Source organism: Vigna angularis, chromosome 5, assembly GCF_016808095.1.
Source record: "Vigna angularis cultivar LongXiaoDou No.4 chromosome 5, ASM1680809v1, whole genome shotgun sequence".
NCBI classification, from domain to species: domain Eukaryota; kingdom Viridiplantae; phylum Streptophyta; class Magnoliopsida; order Fabales; family Fabaceae; genus Vigna; species Vigna angularis.
The window spans coordinates 33685382-33709264 of NC_068974.1; the positions used below are offsets into that span (position 1 = coordinate 33685382).

The 23883-nt window shown below is 35.9% G+C and overlaps 1 protein-coding gene and 1 non-coding gene across 2 annotated transcripts; both read left to right on the top strand.

Moving 5' to 3' along the window:
- Window positions 1-11009: 11009 nt before the first annotated feature.
- Window positions 11010-11116, top strand: LOC128196827 (small nucleolar RNA R71). The gene has a single exon (XR_008249233.1). It is a non-coding gene; the product is annotated as a small nucleolar RNA R71 (small nucleolar RNA).
- Window positions 11117-22851: 11735 nt separating this feature from the next.
- LOC108322003 (transcription factor TCP15) lies at window positions 22852-23361 on the top strand. Its single transcript, XM_017553939.1, has one exon. The coding sequence runs from the start codon at window positions 22852-22854 to the stop codon at window positions 23359-23361; it is 510 nt and encodes a 169-aa protein (XP_017409428.1).
- Window positions 23362-23883: the final 522 nt, after the last annotated feature.

Below are 23883 nucleotides of genomic sequence, written 5' to 3' on the forward strand. Positions count from 1 at the left end.
TCCCATGTCACTTTTTATTTTATTTATTTTTTTAATTTCAAAAATTGATAATGATAATATAACGTATTAGCGTTAGTATTCAATCTTAATTTTTTTAATTTCAAATTAGTTTGTATATTATTATTTTGATTTAATTTAATTTTAATATTTTTAAAAATGAAACAATTTTGTCTATTTTCAAGTGGAGATCAAATTTAGTTTTTATATAAATATTATTCGATTAAATATTTTTAAAATTATTTTTAAATTATCTTTATTTAAAAGTATTTTGTATCAAGATTAAGTTAATTTAAGTTCATATTTTATATTAAACTTTATTTAAATTTAATTTTTTTTATTGATATTTTATTACATCATACTTTAATATTTTTTATTTAATTTATATTTCAAATAATTGAATATAAATTTATTAAAAAAATAACATTATAACATTTAATAATTTATTTACGAATGTTAGAGTTGGTTTAAAAATAGTTCTAAAAATATTTTTATTAAAACAGTATAACATATAAAAAAATTAAATTTGATTTCAATTTAGAGAGATAAAATTGTTAATTAAAAAAATGAGACTAAATTAAATTAAAATAATAAATACATAGACTAAATTAAAATTAAGACAATAACACTTGTATGTAACATAACACTAACTTTGACACGTAAATTTTTTTAATTTTAAAAAAATAAAATAAAAAATTATGGCACATAATATATCTTAGTGTTGTTAGTACAAGTAAAAATGACCAAATGATATTATATTTTCAAAACTATGGGCCTAATTTAGACAAATAAAAATTGAGAGGGCAATTTAAAATTTTTGAACGAAAATGAGGATAAAGACTAATTAAACCTTAAATATATAATTTGTTAAGCATTTTCTTTGAGAGCAAGAGTTGTACATTTATTTCCATGTAAAGGTGGTCGAGTAAGAGAATCCAATGACATATGTCCTTTTAAGATAGATGTTAAGCTTAAAAAAAGGTTTAAAATTATGTACTCTGTAATTCTCATTTAAATAATATTAATAAAATCTCTATATTATAACAATTAATGTTATAAATGTTAACTTTGCAGTTAAGCTATCTAATAATAACATAACCATAATTGTTTAATTATAAACAAATTTGTACTAAGAATAGATAATATTCTACAAAATAATTCTAAATATTTGTCTAAATCAAATATGTTCACATCACCTCCAATTGATGCTTGTAAGTCAACGAGTAACAATTTTCCAATCAAGAAATCATGACACTGAAGTGGGAGAGATTTCGGAATATGTCAATAAATTGAACTAATGTAAAAACATGAGGTAAAGTGATAATATGATGGTCATAGGCATCCCTACTTAAGTTACAATCTACCTTTATATGCTTAGTTCTTTCATTGTATACATGATTTGCTTCAATTTGTATAACATTTATGTATTCAACATGAAGTTATGTTGTTCTTGTTTGTAAAAAACCAATTTATGAAAGAAGTCCACGTATCCAAAAAATATTATGTATCAAATATAGTGTTTACAGTTCGGTCAACACCAAATCTAAAATATCTAGTTAAAGATATTAGATATGTTGTTTATGAGAAACCGACCGGATTTTAAGGTAAGTTTGTTTATATTTTATTGAGTCTGTGTCAGTTTAGGATCCATGAGGTAAATTATAAATATAAGGTCAAAGCCAACAGCCAGATACGTTCCATTCACGTTCTACTGAGTTCACAATACTCAATTAGAATAAATACAAAACATTCATTTGTGAGCAAAAGTTCCTTCAACAGACGCCTAATTTGAGTGTCGAAGTGCCTTTGCAGGTACCTCCCCCTCGGTCAGGATTGAAGTCCATCGAACGACCAATACTAAAGGCAATCGAGTGGCCCATACTAGAAGCAGACAAGTGGAGCACACAACTCAAGCGTCGAAGTCACGTTGGAAAGGTTAGTGTCTCGGTTCCACAAAATCCCTACTGAATATCCAAATAATATTACAAAATCCTGCAAACATTGTGTGATATTTTAATTCAGTGGAAGATTTAGAGACCATGTCTTACTTATTGAAATTCCAAAAGATAATAAAATCACCTAAACACATGCATCATCCAGTAGTAAATTTTTTTGTGTCGGGTCATCTAGCCCAATAAGCATCATTGTAGGCTTTAAGGTGTGATGAATGATACACTAGTAGGAAAGGAAAAACCATGATTGGTAGTGCCAAGTAGATATATCTAATAATACAGTGTGTTAAGATATGAAAGTGCTTAGAAGTTAGTATTAATTTGATGACTTTGTGGACAACAAAAGAAATGATAGTTAGGTAAATAAGACTTTAATCGACTTCTAGTAGAAAGTAGGGTCTATTAGAAGTTCCTTTTTAACTTGTCTTAATTTTATGTTAATTTTCACGGTTAATTTTATGTTAGTTTCCATGGGAGTCCATTAAAGATGCATTAGTGAGACTAGTTAACTAGTTTTGATCTTGAATGTATTTGTATTGATTGACATAGTATTTTTTTCTAAAATTGTACTTTTAATCCTAACAAGTAAGTAAGTTGGTCAAAATATTTCATGTTGAATATAACAATTTTTTTTATTATAAAGATAGCCACATCATATGATCTAATGACCATAAATCATCCACGTAAACAAGCAATATGACCATTCCTTTTTAGGCCTTTTGTATAAAAAGTATTTTTATACAAAAGTTTGAAACTTGATGGCTTTGTGTTATGTTTAGGTGGAGGGTATTGGTTGGCTTTCTAGTAATTATGTAATGAATATATAGTTTAACTTCTTTTGTTGAATAGTCTTTACATCAAACACCCACATTCTTTTGGTGGAAGTGAGAAACTCGATGTTTTGTGGGACAATATGATTCAAATGTGCTATAGTTGCATATAGAAGACCACAACTATATTAAATTGCATAGTGGTAGCTCCCTTAGATAAAATTTATTAGTAATGTTAATATATGGTAGATTATTTTTTTCTCTTTTACTTTGCTAAGATAATAACGTAGATGTTGGCATGACAATTTTTTCTAGTTTTTCTTAGTTCATATTGTACTTGAATTTGAATGTTAATGTGTATACTTTTATATTTTGATATAAATTTAAATGTAGTTATCCATATATTATACTAGTCAATTTGATGAGCATTATATCTATTTATGTATAACTTCATCAAACATAGATAAACGAATACAATAAATATAAATAACTATGGTTGAAAAAGTATATATGAATGCATAAATGATAAAAGAGTAAAACAAAATAATATTAATAGTTTTAAAATCTATGGTACTTTACGAAGGTTTTGAAACTTATGATAGTTTATGAAAGTTCTAAAAGTAATGATAATTTACAAAGATTCTGAAACCATGATATTTTAGAAAGGTAGTTAATTGAGGTTTTTAAATCCACAAAACTTAATAAAGGTTTTAAAACCTCCGTTAAATACTAGAGGTTAGAAAACCAAACAATTTATTAGTGTTTCGGGCACTAGTACAAAATATACTTTTAAACTCGCACAAATAGACCTCTTTTTATACAAAACCGTTGCTTATTCAGACACGGTGGCAGTTTCGTAATTAACGTGACTTTATAGGCCTCGGTTCAGACGAGACCGGTGCCAAAAAGAGATATCACTTCGGTTGTGAAGGCAACCGGTGCCTAATTATTAGTGTCTGACACAGTTTTTGACGCGGTTAAGAAAAACCCGAGGTGAAAGAAGTATACGACATCGGTTGGTAGGAAGGACCGAGGCATAAGCCTCTGCTGCTCAGACCCGAGGCATAAGCCTCTACTGCTCAGACCCGAGGCATATAAGCCTCTCTTTTTTCCCCAAAATTTTCCCCAAGTTAACCTAGCTCCCTCCGCACTCTCGCCTCCCCTGGCTCTCCCTCCCTCCCTCCCTCCCTCCCCTGGCCCTCCCTCCCTCCCTCCCCTGGCTCTCCCTCCCTCCCTCCCCTGGCTCTCGCCTCCCCTGGCTCTCGCCTCCCCTCCCCTCCCCTCCCCTCGCTCTCGCCTCCCCTGGCTCTCGCCTCCCTCCCAGGCTCTCGCCTCCTCTCGCTCTTGGATTCTCCTCTCGCTCTCGCTTCTTCCTTACCTTACCCTCACGAACCTCCCACAACTAAACCACACCACGCCACTGCCAGCCCCAGATCTGCCACCGTTTCCGTAAAGAGCACGCGATGAAGAGGAAGGAGAGGCATCGCGTAGTCGGCGACGGCGGAGGAAGAGCAGCGCGCGACAGAGGAGTGGACAATCTCCGATGAGATGCGGCGGCTGGAGGAGAATATCGGCATGGCGGTGGCGGATGCGGAGGGTGCGACGGAGGAGGAGGAGAAGCGACGATTGAGGTGGCGGAGGAGGAATCGACAGTGATGAGAATGCTGGGATTGAGGCTCTGTAACGGAGAAGAACGGTGCGGGGATGGGGGCCTTGTGGCGGAGGCGGATGCAGAGGGCGCGGGGGCGCGGAGGCGAATGCAGAGGATGTGGCGGAGGAGGAGGAGAAGCGACAGAGGCAGCGGTGATGGCGGAGGCGGATGCGGCGATTGAGGTGGCGGAGGCGAATCCAGAAGCTTTTTTTTCCAGATTTCATTTCTTTTTGTTTTGAATTGAATCTGAGTTCATTTTGAATTGAATCTGAGTTCACATCGAAGATTTGATTTTGTTTTGATTTGTTTGGTTCCTTTGTTAAATTGAATCTGACTTTGCTTGTTAAATTGATTTGTTGAATTGAATCTGAGAAGGATCCTTTGTACCAAAAAAATTGTTTTGTCTGCCATTGAAGCGTGATTTAAGCTTGTTTGGTTTAGTTTGTTTGTGAAATTTTTTTGTCAAGAAGCTTGAGCAAAGACATAAAACAAGCTTGAGGCACCAAAATGATAGGAATGGCTAAAGAAGAAAAAATAAATAAAAAAAGGACCTTACTGCTTCGGTTCAGGCTCCAACCGAGGCAGTAAAGGGAGTGAAACGATTTCGGTTATTAGAACCGAGGCCTAATGGTATCATTATATGTCCCGTTTTAAAACCGAGGCATAAAGTCCACCGCTTTTTACCTCGCCTGAATATGCCTCGGTTCAGGAACCGGTGCCTATCAACAAAAATAACCGGTGTCATTTCCCTTAACTGTACTAGTGGGGGGTTTCAAAACACTTAAACAAAAACATTCCCAATTAATGGTTTACCAGGGAAAAGTATAGCCCAGTGTAAATGACTTAATAGAGGTTTTAACTTTGGATATTGTAAAAGCAAACATCCGTTTAAACTATTTTTTCTTGTAGTGAGTGAAAGATCATACTTTATGAATGAAAAACCAAGAAATGTGGTATGAAAATTTCCAAACCTTAAACCATATTATAATGCCTATTTCAAACCATATAATGAATGCTTTAATTTTGTACATTATTAGGTAAGGATGAAAGCATACCCTTAGGAAGTGTGATGTAAACTTCCTATGAGGTCACCATGGACAAATTCATTCTTAGCATCCATCTAATATATTTGCAAAGATTCAGAAGCAATAATGCAATAATAATATGTAGAGTAGTCCTTTTAGCCACAGTGCAAATGTCAACTCATAGTCAGTGATGTACGTTTGGCAAGTGTACCAATCGTAATTGTAGTAACAAAATATCGTCCTCTGGGATTGAATGAGTTGAGTACCAGTTTACTAACTTACTTAATTTTGAGTGATGAAATTTATCCAGTGAAATGATGAACATAAACAAGTGATGGAAATTCAAATGATATAAACAATGTTAGAGAATTGATTTCATACCTTTTCATATAATTTCCTCCCCTTTTCAATCGATGTGTAAATTATAATTATCCCCTTGAGTTTATTTAGAGCTTGTTTACCCCTAATCCCTTAGTAGGCAAACGTATCCCTTGAATTTGAATCCCCAATCCCTTAGGCCAATTACAAATTCAACAAGATCATGAAAAACAATCATATCTCAATTCAAACTAACTAGTCCTGCCCAATTTCCCAATTGTGACAACATCTAATCTGTTCTATTTATAAACGCAAGCAATTCCCAATCTCCCAACTGTGAAACTGCTCATAGAATAGACATTAAAACATAAATAGAACACTGGGATAATTAAAATGAACTTAACATCAATTGAAAAAGGTTCAGAAAATATAATCCAAAGCACTACATCAATCCACTAACAAAAGGAAATTTAGTTCTGCATAATGGAAAAGAAAAATCAAAAAGCAAAAAGTTCCGCAAAAAGTTGCAGCAAAAAGCTCCAAGAAGAAGATGAAGAAGAAGAACCCCTTTGTTGTGCGTGAATACCCTTTTTGTCTCCCCCTTCCACGTGTTTTCATTCCTCTCCCATCATTTCCACAAATTCCTCCTTTTTAGGAGAGTGGTTTTCCTTTTCCCTAACTTCCTCCAATTTTCCTTTAATTTAATCTCTTTAAATCAGTCATAAAAGAGATCAATAACTGCTCCTGAAAACTTTCACAGCCCATGGAAAACTCCGTACTCTGCCTGTGTTCTTCTCTGCTTTAATTCTGTTTTCTTACGTGAATCCACAGATTACTCCACAGGTTGTGAGAACTTTCACAGCACAGTTGTTGAACTTTCTGTTTTGCAACTCCATTTAGAAGCAACATCCACATGTAACTCCACAGGTTGTGAGACTGTTCACAGCTTGGTTGTTGAACTCTCTGGTTTCATCTTGGTATCTTGTACATCAATTCTTCCCAAATTGTGATTTTGGCACTTAGAATCATCAATCTACAATAAAAACACAAAATGCCAATGTATGATCCGAAACAAAGATAATCCATGACTAAATCCTTCAATGAATGCAATTATGCATGCAAATGACCTAAACTAAGACATGAATGCAATTACATTTACTCACACATCAAAATACCCCATGCTTAGACGTTTGCTTATCCTCAAGCAAAGAGAATTCAACTAACACAGAATGATTATGCACACAGAATGATATAAAACCTAAATGGAAACATACCATCTCATTTCAAGTTCAGTTCAAACAATGATATTCCTCAAGCCCATACTTCACAAAATTTCAAGCATAATGACTAACTTATTGGGACCCTAAGTGCAATTACTGAATTGAGGTATGACACAAGACATTAAGGCAGATAATATTTGACATTTTAGTGTCTTGAAAAAGATTTACTATTAGGTTCCTCACTTAGAAAACACTTACCTGCCAACTAAGTATGGATCTTCCACTCATTTTGTCTTTTACTTGCCACACTCAGTCTCAAAGGAGTGTCTCTTCCCCAGTAACATATAGTCTCAAAGGGGTGTCAAATTATTCACTCAATATTTTTGTTTTGTTTTTTTTTTTTTTTTAGTTTTTATTTAAAATTGGACAGACAATTCTCCAGTAACCAAATGCAGTGAGTGTCACCATAGAAACCTAACGAAAAATATTTTCTTTCTTGTACCTCAAAAATTATCTTCCTTAAGTGTCTGTGTCAAATCTCCTGTGTAGTGTGTGAAGTTTCCCAACAAGCAATCAAAACTATATTCACCATGTGCTTAGAAAATATCATTGTTTAGAACATAGAACTCAGAGCTAAGATGATACATTTCCAGTGAAACATTAGATGCAACATGCAAATGCGAACAATGTAAGATACAATGTAAGATGTCATGCATACAAAATTTTTACATGGTCCCTAATGTATGGAAAGTCAAAAGTACAGGGGATGAAACTCACAAAATTAGTGATGACTAGAGTGGATCATGGTGAGAACGTCTTGCAAGAGTTGTTCCACCTTGTGTTGATGAAGAATCTGAGTGTCCCGAAATTGGATGAACTCTTGATAATGCTTGAGTTGTTGGGCTTGGAGTTCTGTAACTGACTGCTGGAGATGAGCAAGAGTGTCAACCGCAGAAGGTCGAGGAATGGGAGGTATGTGAGAGGACAGATCAGGATCATGATGAGGGGGATTTTGGCATTGAGAAGCAGAGAAGGTCCATCTATCTTTACCCCGCACTAATGTGAACTCTGGATTTGGAAGACGTTGAGGTTGCAAGCCTGTGATAGCACTCATGACTAAGCAATAGTGATCTTCCCTTTTCACCAGCATCTCATTATGGATTAACATTTCCAAATCAATTCGGGAATTTCCTGAGATTGCCTTGTCATTCTCCAAAGAAATGTTGAGATGTAAAGCAATAATGGTGATCAGCCCACCAATTGCTATCTGTCCAGATGACGCTTTCCCTACCTTGAGAAACTGACGTGCCAACCAAGCTCCTGAGTCCAATGGAACATCGTTAACCCTACCCCACAAAAATAATAATTCTGACTTTCGAACTGCAGAATGACTGTCACCCCTAGCAAATAGCGTATGAGCCATAAGTTGGTGAGCATATCTAAAACAGGGGTGTTGAATATTTGCTTCCTTAGAATCAGATGAGACAAAAGAGCTTGATTGAGACAATTGAAACCAAAAGGACTCAGCATCAAATTGTTTTGGAAACCTCCTTGCACCTCCAGTTGGAAAACCAAAGATGGCATTAAACTCAACTAGAGTGAGTCTGTAAGTAGAATTATGCAATATAAATTCAATCAATCCTTCCTCACAATCCTTTCCTTGCAGTATCTCCGCTTTCACAGAACTCAAGAATTCCATTGTGATGTTCTCGTAGGCAGGGGGTTTTAGAGTTACAAAGGAACTCCAACCAATATTCTCAAGCATCACATTAAATTCCTCAGACATGCCTAACGTGCTTAATGTGTTGTCATCTAAATACCGCGTAGGCACAATATTCCACTTGAGTAATGAAGCGTACCTCAATCGTTGTTCTTCATTTTGAAATGTGATACCATTGGAGTTAGCAGAAGCACGAGCCCTTTTTCTTTGACGTTGCTCCACGACTGGTGGCATTGTATTTGGGCGTGCAGATTCAGCAGCAATGGTGGTCGGTTGCGGCACAGGTTTGAAATCCTCTTCCAAATAAATTTTATGCATGCACCCAATAGGACTAATACCTTGCAAATCATCAATTTTCCACCCAAGGGCAGATTTATACTCCCTCAACACCCTTAAAAGTTTATCTTCTTCAGTACATGAAAGTTCATTGCTCACAATTACTGGATTACGCTTTTGCTCATCAAGGAACCTGTATTTAAGGTGAGAAGGAAGTTGTTTCAATTCCACCTTGGACGTTTCTACTCCTCCATCTTCACTCTTGTGTAAATCTTCTATTCCTCTAGTGGAATTGAATATTGGTTTCAGCACTTCCAATTGATGAGCACACTTCACCACCTCTTCATCATTAATTTCTCTTTTCAACTCCTTTGCTTCCATTCCTGATAGTAGAGTTCTCTCTAATGGATTCTGCTTTACATGGAAATTTATCTCCTCCAACACAAGGGACTCAATTATTTCAGCTTTGAAACAGTCCTCTCTGTCAAGTTTGTGCTTCACTGCTTCAGTCATAGAAAATGTGACTTTTTCATCTGCCACTCTTAACATCAATTGTCCTTGTTCTACATCTATCAATGCTCTTCCTGTTGCTAAGAATGGTCTTCCCAATATAATTGGGACTTTAGCATCTTCTTCCATGTCAAGAACCACAAAATCAGCTGGGAAAATGAATTTATCCACCTTCACTAGAACATCTTCCACAATTCCATAAGGATAAGTCATTGATCGGTCTGCCAATTGTAAAGTTATCATAGTGGGCTTTACTTCACCAATACCCAACCTTTTAAAAATGGACAAAGGCATCAAATTGATACTTGCTCCAAGGTCACATAATGCTTTACCCACAGTGATGTTTCCTATCTCACATGGAATGACAAAGCTTCCTGGGTCTTTTAACTTGGGAGGTAATTTTTGCTGAATTATTGCACTGCACTCCTCTGTGAGCATAATTGTTTCATCATCTTGAAGCTTCCTCTTCTTTGACAGCAAGTCTTTCATAAATTTAGCATAACTTGGCATTTGTTCCAATGCTTCAGCAAATGGAATATTAATGTGGAGCTTCTTAAAAACATCAAGAAATCTTGCAAATTGCTTTGCCTGTTCTTGCTTCTTCAACCTTTGAGGGAATGGAATGGTAGGGACATACTCACGCATCTTTTTCTCACTCTCTTGATTTTTCTCTCCCTCTTCCTTCTCCTCACATTTTCTCTCAACTTCTTTTTCAGCACTTTCTTCTACTATTTCATCAACTCTTTTCTTTTTCTCTCTCTCCATCTCACTCTTTTTTTCATTCTCTAACACTCTTCCACTCCTCAATTGAATTGCCTTGCATTGTTCCCTTGGGTTTGGTATAGTGTCACTAGGGAATGTGCCAGGAGATCTCTCAGAGAGTTGTCTTGAAAGCTGACCAATCTGGTTCTCTAAATTTCTTATTGAAGCTTCCTGGTTCTTGAAATTAGTCCTTGTCTCATTCATGAAATTTGAAGTCTGGTCCACAAAGGTAGAAGTTTGCATTGTTAACTTCTCTAATGCATTTTCCAACGTAGACATCTTGTTTCCTTGATTGTTGGGCTGAGCTTGATATTGATATTGAGGCCTTGGTGGGTTAGATTGGATTGGATTACTCCAAGGTCTAAGTTGTTCGGGCCTCCAATTTGCATTAAAGTTGGTAGAGAACTGGTTTTGTTGTTGTTCTACTGCATTCACGTGTACCTCTTGGTGAGTTGCCTGACATTCACCATTTTGATGCATTCCTCCGCAAAAATCACACCGTGGAGATCTAGTATTCACATTATTCGCTTGCATAATTCCCATCTTCTGAGTCAAATCTGTAATCTGCTGTGTTAACAACTTGTTTTGGGCTAAGATAGCATCCAATGTATTAACCTCCAACACACCAGCTTTTCTATTTTGACGGTCAAACTGCATATTCACTGTGTTGTTTGCCATTAATTCAAGAGTCTCCAAAGCTTCCTCTGGTGTTTTCAAAATGAATGATCCTCCACTTGCTGCATCCAACATTGCCTTAAAAGTGGGTGAAAGACCATTATAGAAAGTCTGCACTTGCAACCATTCAGGTAAAGCATGATGTGGACATTTCCTCATTAGCTCCTTATATCTTTCCCACGCCTCATATAAGGATTCATTGTCTTGCTGCACGAAGGAGGTGATCTCATTCCTCATTTTCGCTGATTTGGAAGGAGGGAAGTATTTGATTACAAATTTTGTAGCCATATCCTCCCATGTAGAAATACTTCCTTGAGGTTGTGATTGTAGCCAGTTTTTAGCTTTATCCCGTAGAGAAAAGGGAAAAAGCCTCAAACGAATTGCATCATCTGAAACTCCATTAATTTTCAAGGTATCACATATTGCCAGAAAATTCTCCAAGTGAGAATTAGGATCTTCTGAATTTGCACCTCCAAATTGATTCTGTTGAATGACTTGCAACAATGCAGGCTTGATTTCGAAATTGTTAGCTTGAATAGGAGGTCTCACAATGCTCCCTTGATAACTATTAGGATTTGGCATTGAATAGTCACGAAGAGTCTTTCTAACAGGTTCTTGGTCTGCCATTGTTAATGCCTCCTTTTCTTGTTCAATTAATCTTTGTTCTTGTCTTCTTTCTCTCTTTCTTCTTCTTGCACTACTTCTATTTCTTCTAGCAGTACGTTCAATTTCTGAATCGAAAAGCAATTCTTCTGGGCCAACAGTACCTCGCGTAAACAACTAAAACAAAAAACACACAATACTGCAACAGAAATTAGGTGACAATAAAATTAAAAATAAAAATACTCAAAAATAAGAACAAAAATTCCCTAACATCTACAACTCAAATCTTAAGCCAATTAGATCACTAATATCAACAATAATCAATCCCCGGCAACGTGATAATGCTAAATTATACCATATTTTAAGCATCATTTTAGTGGCAAAATCAACTCCTTTCTTACTTATAACTTGCTTAATCCTCTTCTTTTGTCTTGTTTTCTAAATATTTGTGTTTTTTGGCTACCTTGATGTACTTTCATCAATAATCCCTTGTTTTGTAGCTAAAAATGAGCTTGGAAGACTCTCCAACAAACTATAGAACTGGACCAAGAAATTAGCACGAAGAAATGCCATCAGCAGTGCAAGGACGTTCGTCCAGGAAGGAGGACGCTCGTCCCAGGACAGTGGACGTTCGTCCAGGCAGGAGGACGCTCGTCCAGGCAGGAGGACGCTCGTCCAGGAGGACGCTCGTCCGAGGACGCTCGTCTCAGAAGCGGGCGCTCGTCCAAGAGAGGAGGACGTTCGTCCAGAGAAGAGGACGCTCGTCTAGAGGAGAGGACGTTCGTCCCAGGCAGAGGGCGCTCGTCCAGCCAGGCAGAAGTGGACGCTCGTCCAGCCAGGCAGAGGACGCTCGTCCAGAACGCTCGTCCAGGAAGGAGGACGCTCGGCCAGATTGAAGGACGTTCGTCCAAATGCGAGAGGCTCGCGCTCGGGCGCAAAAACAGAGGGGCGCCCGGGCGCGACTTTTTGCCAGATTTGAAGTTTTGCGAGAGCTTCGCGCTCGGGCGCGACTGACAGAGGGCGCCCGGGCGCGATTTTTACTGATGTGGCAGACAGCTTATTTAACCCTAAAACGCGAAGGGGAAAGGGTCTTTGGTCATTTGGAGGCGCGATTTCACTGAGAGGAGAGCTTGGAGGGCTGCTAGGGTTCGTGGGAACACTCCCTTCTTCCTCTTAGGTTCTTCATCTTCTTCCATGGCCATTTTGTAAGCTTTAGGGTTCTCCATGAAAATGGAGAACCAAACCCATCTTGTTGGGATTAGTTGTAGCCTTTGATTTCTTGTGTAATTGTTGAATGATTTGATTATATATATGCCTTTTCTATCAATTGCTAGTATTCTTGTTTCCAATCTTAAAGCTTGCATGTAATGGGAACGTTCATGGCTTGATTTTGGGGTTTTATGGATTATGGGAACGTAAGACGAAATCCGGAACTGAAATAGGAGTCCTTGTGGGTCATTGATTCTAGGAATGGAAGATGATTCACATGTTGTCTTAGATCCCAATTCTTTAATGCGGGTTTTGCTTGTTAGATTGCCAAGGAATTGGGGTTTGATAAGGAAAACCTAGGCTCTTTCACCTAAGGAATTAGGGCTAGAGTGTTTTAGTGGATTGACTTTAGTAAATTGATAGAGAGGAGACGAAATTGGTCATACACAAGAGTCCATTGGTGAAAACTAATCTTAACAATGTCATTTCATACCATTTCTTGTCTTTTCCATTTCCAAGTGCCTTCAATACCAAAGTCCAACCTTGTAATTATGTATGAATTTATATTTCTGCACTTGTTCTGTAAATTGATGTTATGTTCTTGAGTCTATATGAGTTGTTAATCGCACAATTCTCTAGTATTACGAGTCTCTTGGGAAAACGATACCCGGTCTTACCGGTTTATTACTTGAACGATTCGGTGCACTTGCCGAAATCGAGCCCAACAAGTATTTTTTGAGCTAACAAGTTTTTAGTGCCGTTGCCAAGGATTTGGGGATTGAACCCGAGTCCTAGCAACGGCTAACAAGTTAAATTGGGCTTCATCAAGTTTTTGGCGCCGTTGCCGGGGACTCGTGTCAATACTAGACTTTTGTGAGGTTTCTAACTTATGTAGACTTGATTTTGTATATAGAACTAACTCTTTTGTTGTAAATAGATTTTCAATTTTACTTGGGCTAATTTGTGGCTGTAGCCTAGTTGTGTCTAAGTGTATGCAGGGGATGTTCACACAAGGAGGACTGCAGCCTCAAAGACATCATGAAGACCCTGAGATTGAAGGAATTATAGGACACAAGGAGACAACTATGTGAGCATCACAAGCTGCCCCAACTTCTTCCTTCCTTGAAGATGCTCCAAGTGCTAAGTGAAAGATGAAGAAAGGAAGAAGAAAAAGAGAAAGACTAGTCACCACCACCCTTGGATGAGAGACAAAGAACTCAAGCCTAGCAAGCAAAATTTGATCAAGAGGATTGAGTGTTTGAAGATGTCAAGGTAGTGAAAGGGCTAAAAAGAAGAATTCAAGCTTTGAGAGTTGATTTGGTGGCTAGAATGTGATTCAAGAAGAGTTGGTGGAAGGAGCACACCAACATCAAAGTTTGCACTTCATTGAGTAATCCGTCAAGCTAATGACGTTAAACAAGCGCTTTTGGGAGGCAACCCAATTTTCTTACCCTTTTTACTTGTGTTTGTGTGATTTTTGTGTTATTTGCTTTAGTAGCTTATGTTTTGTATGTTTGTGTAGTTTTGCAATTTTGTGATTTTTGAGTTTTGATGTTGTTTTTGTGGTTTGTATAAGTGTATTAGGTTAGTTTGTTTGGTGTGTGAGTGCATTGAATGAAGGTTTAGAACCAAAAATCACATGGTGAGTGGCCAATTTCGCAGAAATCTGCATTATGCAGAAAACTGATATGGCGCCCAAGCGCCCCCTGCTGAGGGGCGCCCGAGCGCGCGATGCACCAGTGGCGCCCAAGCGCCCCCTGCTGAGGGGCGCCCGAGCGCGAGCAGCACCAGGGGCGTCCAACACCAAAAATTCTGGTTCTGCACTTTTGTTTTTCTTGATTTATGATGAGTTTCCCATTCTTTTGCACTCTTTAACACACTCCTTTTGATGTGTTTTTATACCTTTTTGTGTTGTGGTACCTTTGGGAAGCTTAATTCTAAGACTTCCCTCTTTGTTCTTGTACTTTTGTCTTTGTTTGTTTTGGATTTCTTTGTCTTGTTTCTTTGCTTTCTTGTGCATCTTTCTTTTAGTTTGTTTTATGGATTCTTCTCTTCAGTTGTTGACTATGGGATACTAATTTTGCTTTGAGCTTTCTTGTTACAGGATAAGATCTTCCTTAGGAATTAAAGAGTTTAAAACCACCAGTGGCCAACCTTTGAGGCATGCGTGAGTTGAGCACCATATGAAATGAAGATTTTGCTGCTCGTGTAGCATGGCCTGGGGGCCAGGCCCCTACTGATGGGGGAGGTGGAGCAGTTGCGGAGTATAAGCTACTGTTGGAGGAAGATGTTGCAGATGAAAGTGAAGCTAGTCTCCTACACTGCTGGAGCTGCAAAGAGTCCATTTTAATCGGTTTTTCAGTTTTAATTTCCAGTTCTTATTTGCTTTCAGTTTTTGAATTTGGATTTCTTTTTGACTTGCCTTGTGGATAGTTCTTGTGCAATTGGTCTGGTGATTTGAGTGAATCATTTTCTATGCTTGAATTGAATACAAATCTGTTGTGCTTGCTCTTTATCCATGAGAATTGTTTTGAAAATCTAATTGAGATTATGTGGTTGAGCCTGTTGAACAGAGATTGTGGTTGCTTGTATATGTTTAGATAGATGCTTGGTTTTAATTGTGATCAATATTCTTGGCATGATGTTTATCAAATTTTGGAACCTTGAGTGAACCTGTGAGATGTTGTGCCTCAGAGTTTATTGCTGAATGTTATTACTTTGGAATCACAGTTGATTTTGCCTGAGTTTCTCTATTTGAACTAGTTACTTGCATGTTACAAATGATCAAGGCCATCTTGTTCTTCCACCTCTTCTACATTTTGAGCCTAAAAGCCAATGTATAACCTTTGAACCTTAAAGAAAACTTTCTCATTCCCGAAACCTTAAGCTTATTGAAAAATCCTTAACCTCCTTACCTTGAGTTGAGATGATCATATATTTTAGAGTGAGGAGAATGGTCTAAGTTTGGGGGAGTTCTTCTTGTCAAAAGGGGAGCATTGAGAAAAACAATAAGTTGAGTTAAAAAGAAAGAAAAAGAAGAAAGAAGAAGAAGAAAAACAAAAACATGAATTCAATGAAAAAGAGTTGGGAAATAAGTTGAGAGTGGTTTATTCAATTTTGGAGAAAAAGAGATATTATGCTATATCATGAACTAAATTGTTTGGTCTCTTATCTCAAGGTGCTTTGTTGTCCAGAAAAACCAATTTTTCTTCTTATCCTAGCCACAATACAAGCTTCAAAAAGTCCTTGTGATGTTACTTGCTTGTTAATGTGTTTGAAATTGTTGAAACGAAAGGCAAAGTTGATTTGTGTAACATTGTGATATTTGAGAGTTAGACACACATCCTTATACACCATTGTGCTTGAGTGAAACACTTTCCTTGGTGAGGATTGGTTCCATGCACTCTTTGAAAACAACTTGCCATGTTTGTTGATCTATCATTTGCATCTATCTTTTGATTTTGAACTGTTAGCACCATGATTGAAGTTTAGCTTGCTAAGACTATATTGTCTCTTGAATGTGATTTATAAGTTGAGCAAGCACGATTGATTTTGTTTATTTGATTGAAACTATGCTTGAGTTGCTAGACCATTGTGATTGAATTGTTTGCTAGGAGAAGTACTTTTGCTTGAGGACAAGCAAAGTTGTAAGTTTGGGGGTATTTTGATAATGCTAAATTATACCATATTTTAAGCATCATTTTAGTGGCAAAATCAACTCCTTTCTTACTTATAACTTGCTTAATCCTCTTCTTTTGTCTTGTTTTCTAAATATTTGTGTTTTTTGGCTACCTTGATGTACTTTCATCAATAATCCCTTGTTTTGTAGCTAAAAATGAGCTTGGAAGACTCTCCAACAAACTATAGAACTGGACCAAGAAATTAGCACGAAGAAATGCCATCAGCAGTGCAAGGACGTTCGTCCAGGAAGGAGGACGCTCGTCCCAGGACAGTGGACGTTCGTCCAGGCAGGAGGACGCTCGTCCAGGAGGACGCTCGTCCGAGGACGCTCGTCTCAGAAGCGGGCGCTCGTCCAAGAGAGGAGGACGTTCGTCCAGAGAAGAGGACGCTCGTCCAGAGGAGAGGACGTTCGTCCCAGGCAGAGGGCGCTCGTCCAGCCAGGCAGAAGTGGACGCTCGTCCAGCCAGGCAGAGGACGCTCGTCCAGAACGCTCGTCCAGGAAGGAGGACGCTCGGCCAGATTGAAGGACGTTCGTCCAAATGCGAGAGGCTCGCGCTCGGGCGCAAAAACAGAGGGGCGCCCGGGCGCGACTTTTTGCCAGATTTGAAGTTTTGCGAGAGCTTCGCGCTCGGGCGCGACTGACAGAGGGCGCCCGGGCGCGATTTTTACTGATGTGGCAGACAGCTTATTTAACCCTAAAACGCGAAGGGGAAAGGGTCTTTGGTCATTTGGAGGCGCGATTTCACTGAGAGGAGAGCTTGGAGGGCTGCTAGGGTTCGTGGGAACACTCCCTTCTTCCTCTTAGGTTCTTCATCTTCTTCCATGGCCATTTTGTAAGCTTTAGGGTTCTCCATGAAAATGGAGAACCAAACCCATCTTGTTGGGATTAGTTGTAACCTTTGATTTCTTGTGTAATTGTTGAATGATTTGATTATATATATGCTTTTTCTATCAATTGCTAGTATTCTTGTTTCCAATCTTAAAGCTTGCATGTAATGGGAACGTTCATGGCTTGATTTTGGGGTTTTATGGATTATGGGAACGTAAGACGAAATCCGGAACTGAAATAGGAGTCCTTGTGGGTCATTGATTCTAGGAATGGAAGATGATTCACATGTTGTCTTAGATCCCAATTCTTTAATGCGGGTTTTGCTTGTTAGATTGCCAAGGAATTGGGGTTTGATAAGGAAAACCTAGGCTCTTTCACCTAAGGAATTAGGGCTAGAGTGTTTTAGTGGATTGACTTTAGTAAATTGATAGAGAGGAGACGAAATTGGTCATACACAAGAGTCCATTGGTGAAAACTAATCTTAACAATGTCATTTCATACCATTTCTTGTCTTTTCCATTTCCAAGTGCCTTCAATACCAAAGTCCAACCTTGTAATTATGTATGAATTTATATTTCTGCACTTGTTCTGTAAATTGATGTTATGTTCTTGAGTCTATATGAGTTGTTAATCGCACAATTCTCTAGTATTACGAGTCTCTTGGGAAAACGATACCCGGTCTTACCGGTTTATTACTTGAACGATTCGGTGCACTTGCCGAAATCGAGCCCAACAAGTATTTTTTGAGCTAACAAGTTTTTAGTGCCGTTGCCAAGGATTTGGGGATTGAACCCGAGTCCTAGCAACGGCTAACAAGTTAAATTGGGCTTCATCACAACGGCGCCAGAAACTTGATGTACGTTTGGCAAGTGTACCAATCGTAATTGTAGTAACAAAATATCGTCCTCTGGGATTGAATGAGTTGAGTACCAGTTTACTAACTTACTTAATTTTGAGTGATGAAATTTATCCAGTGAAATGATGAACATAAACAAGTGATGGAAATTCAAATGATATAAACAATGTTAGAGAATTGATTTCATACCTTTTCATATAATTTCCTCCCCTTTTCAATCGATGTGTAAATTATAATTATCCCCTTGAGTTTATTTAGAGCTTGTTTACCCCTAATCCCTTAGTAGGCAAACGTATCCCTTGAATTTGAATCCCCAATCCCTTAGGCCAATTACAAATTCAACAAGATCATGAAAAACAATCATATCTCAATTCAAACTAACTAGTCCTGCCCAATTTCCCAATTGTGACAACATCTAATCTGTTCTATTTATAAACGCAAGCAATTCCCAATCTCCCAACTGTGAAACTGCTCATAGAATAGACATTAAAACATAAATAGAACACTGGGATAATTAAAATGAACTTAACATCAATTGAAAAAGGTTCAGAAAATATAATCCAAAGCACTACATCAATCCACTAACAAAAGGAAATTTAGTTCTGCATAATGGAAAAGAAAAATCAAAAAGCAAAAAGTTCCGCAAAAAGTTGCAGCAAAAAGCTCCAAGAAGAAGATGAAGAAGAAGAACCCCTTTGTTGTGCGTGAATACCCTTTTTGTCTCCCCCTTCCACGTGTTTTTATTCCTCTCCCATCATTTCCACAAATTCCTCCTTTTTAGGAGAGTGGTTTTCCTTTTCCCTAACTTCCTCCAATTTTCCTTTAATTTAATCTCTTTAAATCAGTCATAAAAGAGATCAATAACTGCTCAATAACTGCTCCTGAAAACTTTCACAGCCCATGGAAAACTCCGTACTCTGCCTGTGTTCTTCTCTGCTTTAATTCTGTTTTCTTACGTGAATCCACAGATTACTCCACAGGTTGTGAGAACTTTCACAGCACAGTTGTTGAACTTTCTGTTTTGCAACTCCATTTAGAAGCAACATCCACATGTAACTCCACAGGTTGTGAGACTGTTCACAGCTTGGTTGTTGAACTCTCTGGTTTCATCTTGGTATCTTGTACATCAATTCTTCCCAAATTGTGATTTTGGCACTTAGAATCATCAATCTACAATAAAAACACAAAATGCCAATGTATGATCCGAAACAAAGATAATCCATGACTAAATCCTTCAATGAATGCAATTATGCATGCAAATGACCTAAACTAAGACATGAATGCAATTACATTTACTCACACATCAGTCAGTATCAAATTCTTGACAAAAGCCAATAATGATCAATATAATGTTATATCGGTCTATTGATTCGTCCGATCAAAGTTTTAGCGTGAAAACAAATTTGATGTTAATAGGTTTAATAGATGGAGGATAAGAAACAACATCTCATGTTTGATTTTATTCTATGAAGTTTTACGTCATAGCTTCCTGCCAACATTTATGCTCCATAGCTTGGTTATAAGGAAGAATGAATAGGAACATAAGCTAAAGTTGTTGTCAAAGATAAAGGAGAAGAAAATTCATACTTTTGTGAAGGTTTATGAATACAAGTACTATCACATAAAAGATCTTATTTATAGTGAAGCATTGGATTAACAACCAAAGATTGATAAAAAGGATAGGTAGTGGAATAGTTGAATGTCTTTTGAACACCAAGTAGGTGTTGGTTTTCATACAGAAGTGTTTGACAATAAGGACAAAATAAAAATTTAAGAAGAGATATTGCCTTTATTACCTACAAAGTTATATGTATCTTCTTGAAATATTACATTTCTAAGAACCTATAGCCTTTGTAGATGAGGATAAAAAAAAAGCTTTTTTATTGTTTGAATAACCAAGAAAAACACATTTAAAAAATTGAGTGTTGAGTTTAGTAAGGTCATGTGAAAGGAGATAGACATAACAAACACAACAAAAAAGTATGAAGATTTGTGATAATTGTCATTATCTTTAATTTTTATTACTCATTTTTATCTTTTATATGAATTTTTATTATGTGTTTTTAAAATAATTAAGGTCTTATTAAATAATTTTGGAAAGAAAAATATTTGACTTTTATTTGTGAAATATTTTGTAGAGAAGTGAAAATCTCCTACTCTTGAAGAAAATCTCCAAGATTGGTTCATTTAGTTAAAAATCATTCCAGTACACTTTCTAGACCCACTTAGTTCAGCCTAATTCGGCTAGCAAACTATGTCAATTTGCTAGTGAGCTATGGTTAATTCGTCCAATGACTGCACATTACATGACTTATTAAATAGATACGTCAGAGACTAAAAATGCATCTTTCGAGGAATAGGAAAGTAACTCTAAACTCATCATCTTGATTATTTTCATCATCTTTCCCTTTTCTAGTATTCAGAATGTCTCCCTTCTTCATTGAAGTTAAATATAATGTATCTTAACTCTTTTGTGATTTCTGCCATTTAATATATTTATTTTCTATTACTCTTGTGTTTTGTTCTCATTCTTAATTACAAGATTATTGATTTCTTATTTGCTGGTATCTGACTATTGGAGAATAGTTTATAACCTTGATTATGATCGATAGAACAACTAATAGATTTTTTCTTTAGATATAGAATTTTATCAATTAGTCATTTTAAACATATAAATTTAATGTGAACTCTAAAGGATTCGAGTTTCTATTATTAAGGTTTAAACTTGTCACTAGAAAATTAAGGCTTGTTAGCTTATTGGGTAAATGATAGAATAAACATTGGAAGTATATTGTTTAGTGTTTTCACGTTAAATTGGAACATGAAATCCAGCTCCAATGAAATCTTTAACGCATCATTAATTTCATAAATTTAATTATTTTCTAAAATTAATTTTTTTAAGTTCATTCCTTCCATATTATTTAAAGTGCTTTATCCTTAATTAGTAAATAAACATGATTTTACTAAACAAACGCAAATATTTTAAGAAAACTATATTTAAACTTTTCACTTTCTTAATCGTACCATTTAATACACATGTCAATATTATAACAATTAGAATAAATGAATTTATATGGAAATAAAAAATAATTAATAAAAAGATTTCAATAGAAGAGTTCTTACAACATTAAACATTAAGAATATGATATTTTTTTCTTCCAACCTACTAAATGGATGATAAAACATCTAATCCTGAAATGAATTTTCCTATAAATTCGACCTTTAACCCATAAGTTTTGTTTATTTCCCAATTTATACAAATTATATTTAACATAACTTTTATACAAAATATCATCCCTTTAATTGATTTAAAAAAAATACAATATATAAGTATTATTTTGTATTTAAAGCAATTAACAGAGAGTTTTTATACATAATCACATTGAAACCTATGTATACTTAGATACATATGTTCACATTAAAATATTTACTTCACAATATCTCCATATATTTTTGTGCTTATTTGTGCAATGTCAATTTCATGAGTGCAAAAAGAGAAAATAACTATACATAGATAATTTTGATATTAATCTTTTAATTAGAATTTAATTTTTATCTTAATAATTGTTTAATCAAAGTTTACATTAAATTCAAACACATGTCACACATTAAAATCTTTCTTCTTTAATTTATTTGATGAATTTAAAACCAAAAATATGTACACAATTTTAAGATTATACATATATATAAACAAAAGTCACATGAAATAATCAAATGTTATAAATCCAAGTCTCATTTTTTGTCTTAATTAACATTTATTCATCTTGTTTTATTTTGTGAATAATGAAAGAAAGGTTACCTATATGGTTTCATGCATATTTTTATCTGAAAACAGGAAGCAGGACGTGTGTTATGAAACGGTTTCTTCGTGAGTTCTTATATGCTTTCATGCTTGTGAGTTGTCAACTTGATTTGTTACAGTGCCTAAAGAGAAGACAACTAAGATGTTTTAAGGAGCAACGTTTGAAACTCTTGGATTGAACCACTGTAGAGAAGACAACCAAGCTTCGTGTGTTTCAAAAAACGTTTTAAGTCCTAAATAACACTCACATTGCTTACTTGTCATGCCTGTTGCACCTGCAATTTCCACAAACTTCTAAAAATACACCAACTTTCCTTCAAATACCACCAAACATTGAAGCCTTTGAAGAACACTAAAAATGCTCATTTTGCTCAGGCTTTATGGGGCGTTACAAAATCAGGCATTCATGGTTTTATCACATTCAGTCACAAGCCAAAAATTCAAGCTCAGATTATGCTTAAACCTTCCCAATTTGAAACTCTGAAGTGCTGAACTGTGCGTCAAAGAGAAAAGAAACTTGTATTAAATTAAAAACAATTCCTTATTTGTTAAAACAGTACTGCCATGGTAACTTATGTTAACTTTTAATATAAATCTTTATTACATAAAAATTACCAAAGCGAATCCTAATCCTAATTGAGAATATAAAAAAATATTTAAAGAACTACAACTAAAATTTGTCCATTTGAGCAACCATCCAAAACAGAAGTCTATCAATTAATAGGAATGACACTACATTTTTTGCAAAAATTTCTTACTGATCATCCAACTCGTTTTATGTGGTAAATAAGTAGTAAATTTTTTATGTTTAAGACATTAAATACATTTATTGTTTTAATGAATACTTTCTTTATAAAATATTTAAAAAAAAAATAGAAGGAGATGTTATATTACTGTATCAATAAACGTTTCTTGTGGTTGAGTGGGATGATTAGTATAAAGAGGGTTCAGTTTATGAGGTGTTGTTCACATCAAAGTTTAACGAAGCAAAAAGCATGACTTCTACAACCCCAGTTTCTCTAAAAGGCAGCAACACAAAGCTACCACCTCTAAGGGCAAAGAAGGATCGGCACACGAAGGTGAATGGCAGAGAAAGGCGTGTTCTTCTGCCACCTTTGTGTGCTGCTCGTATCTTCCAACTCACTTGTGAGCTAGGTTACAAGACTCACGGAGAAACCATAGGCTGGCTTCTGCGCCAGGCTGAACCCTCCATTATTTCTGCCACTGGGACTGGTATATCACCTTCCATTGTTGATTTAACGTCATCTTCATCATCACCATCGACGTCTTCTTCGTCACTACCGATACTTCCACTGCCTTCTCAGGACAACAACAACGTTGTTGTTGGTCAACATGCAAATTCGGTTCACGTTTCAATAGACAATGAGATCAATTCTAAAGAGACATTTCTGCCATTGGATTTTGATGTGTTTTCAAACTTTAATGTCGAGTTTTCTGCTGGTGAGATCGAAATGCTCCAGTCATTGATGACTAGGTTAGGCTGAGGTGTAAAAGTGGTCAAGAGATAAAAGCCAAAGAATGAAATGATATCTATAGTTTTTCTTAATTATTTTTAATTACCAATTAATCCATGTCTTGGTATTCATATATATATATATATATATATATATATATTTTGTGAATTGGTTGCCCTAGTCACATGGGCTTACAATGTCCTGTGTTGGTTTTTTTTTTCTGAATTTTATCATTACTCATAAACAAACATATATAATAATAAAATTATCACCCTTCGGAAATCTAATCTAAATAGACTAAAAAAAACTCAGACAATAAAATAAAATTTTACGCATCAAATAATTTGATTTAGTTTGTAGCTTTTTCTTACTTTATAAATTAAAGAACAAAATTACGAAATGAAGCAAGAAAATAGATCACGTCTTTTGTGCAACTAATTCATTAATAGTAAATATAGAATAAATTATATATTTTATTGTTATAAAAATTGTAAAGTCCAATTTTGGTTTTGTAAAAAATATATATATTTTGTATTCCTTTAATTTTGAAAT

Coding starts and splice junctions, on each gene's coding strand:
- LOC108322003 (XM_017553939.1), top strand. CDS start 22,852: ATGACTTCTACAACCCCAGTTTCTCTAAAAGGCAGCAACACAAAGCTA.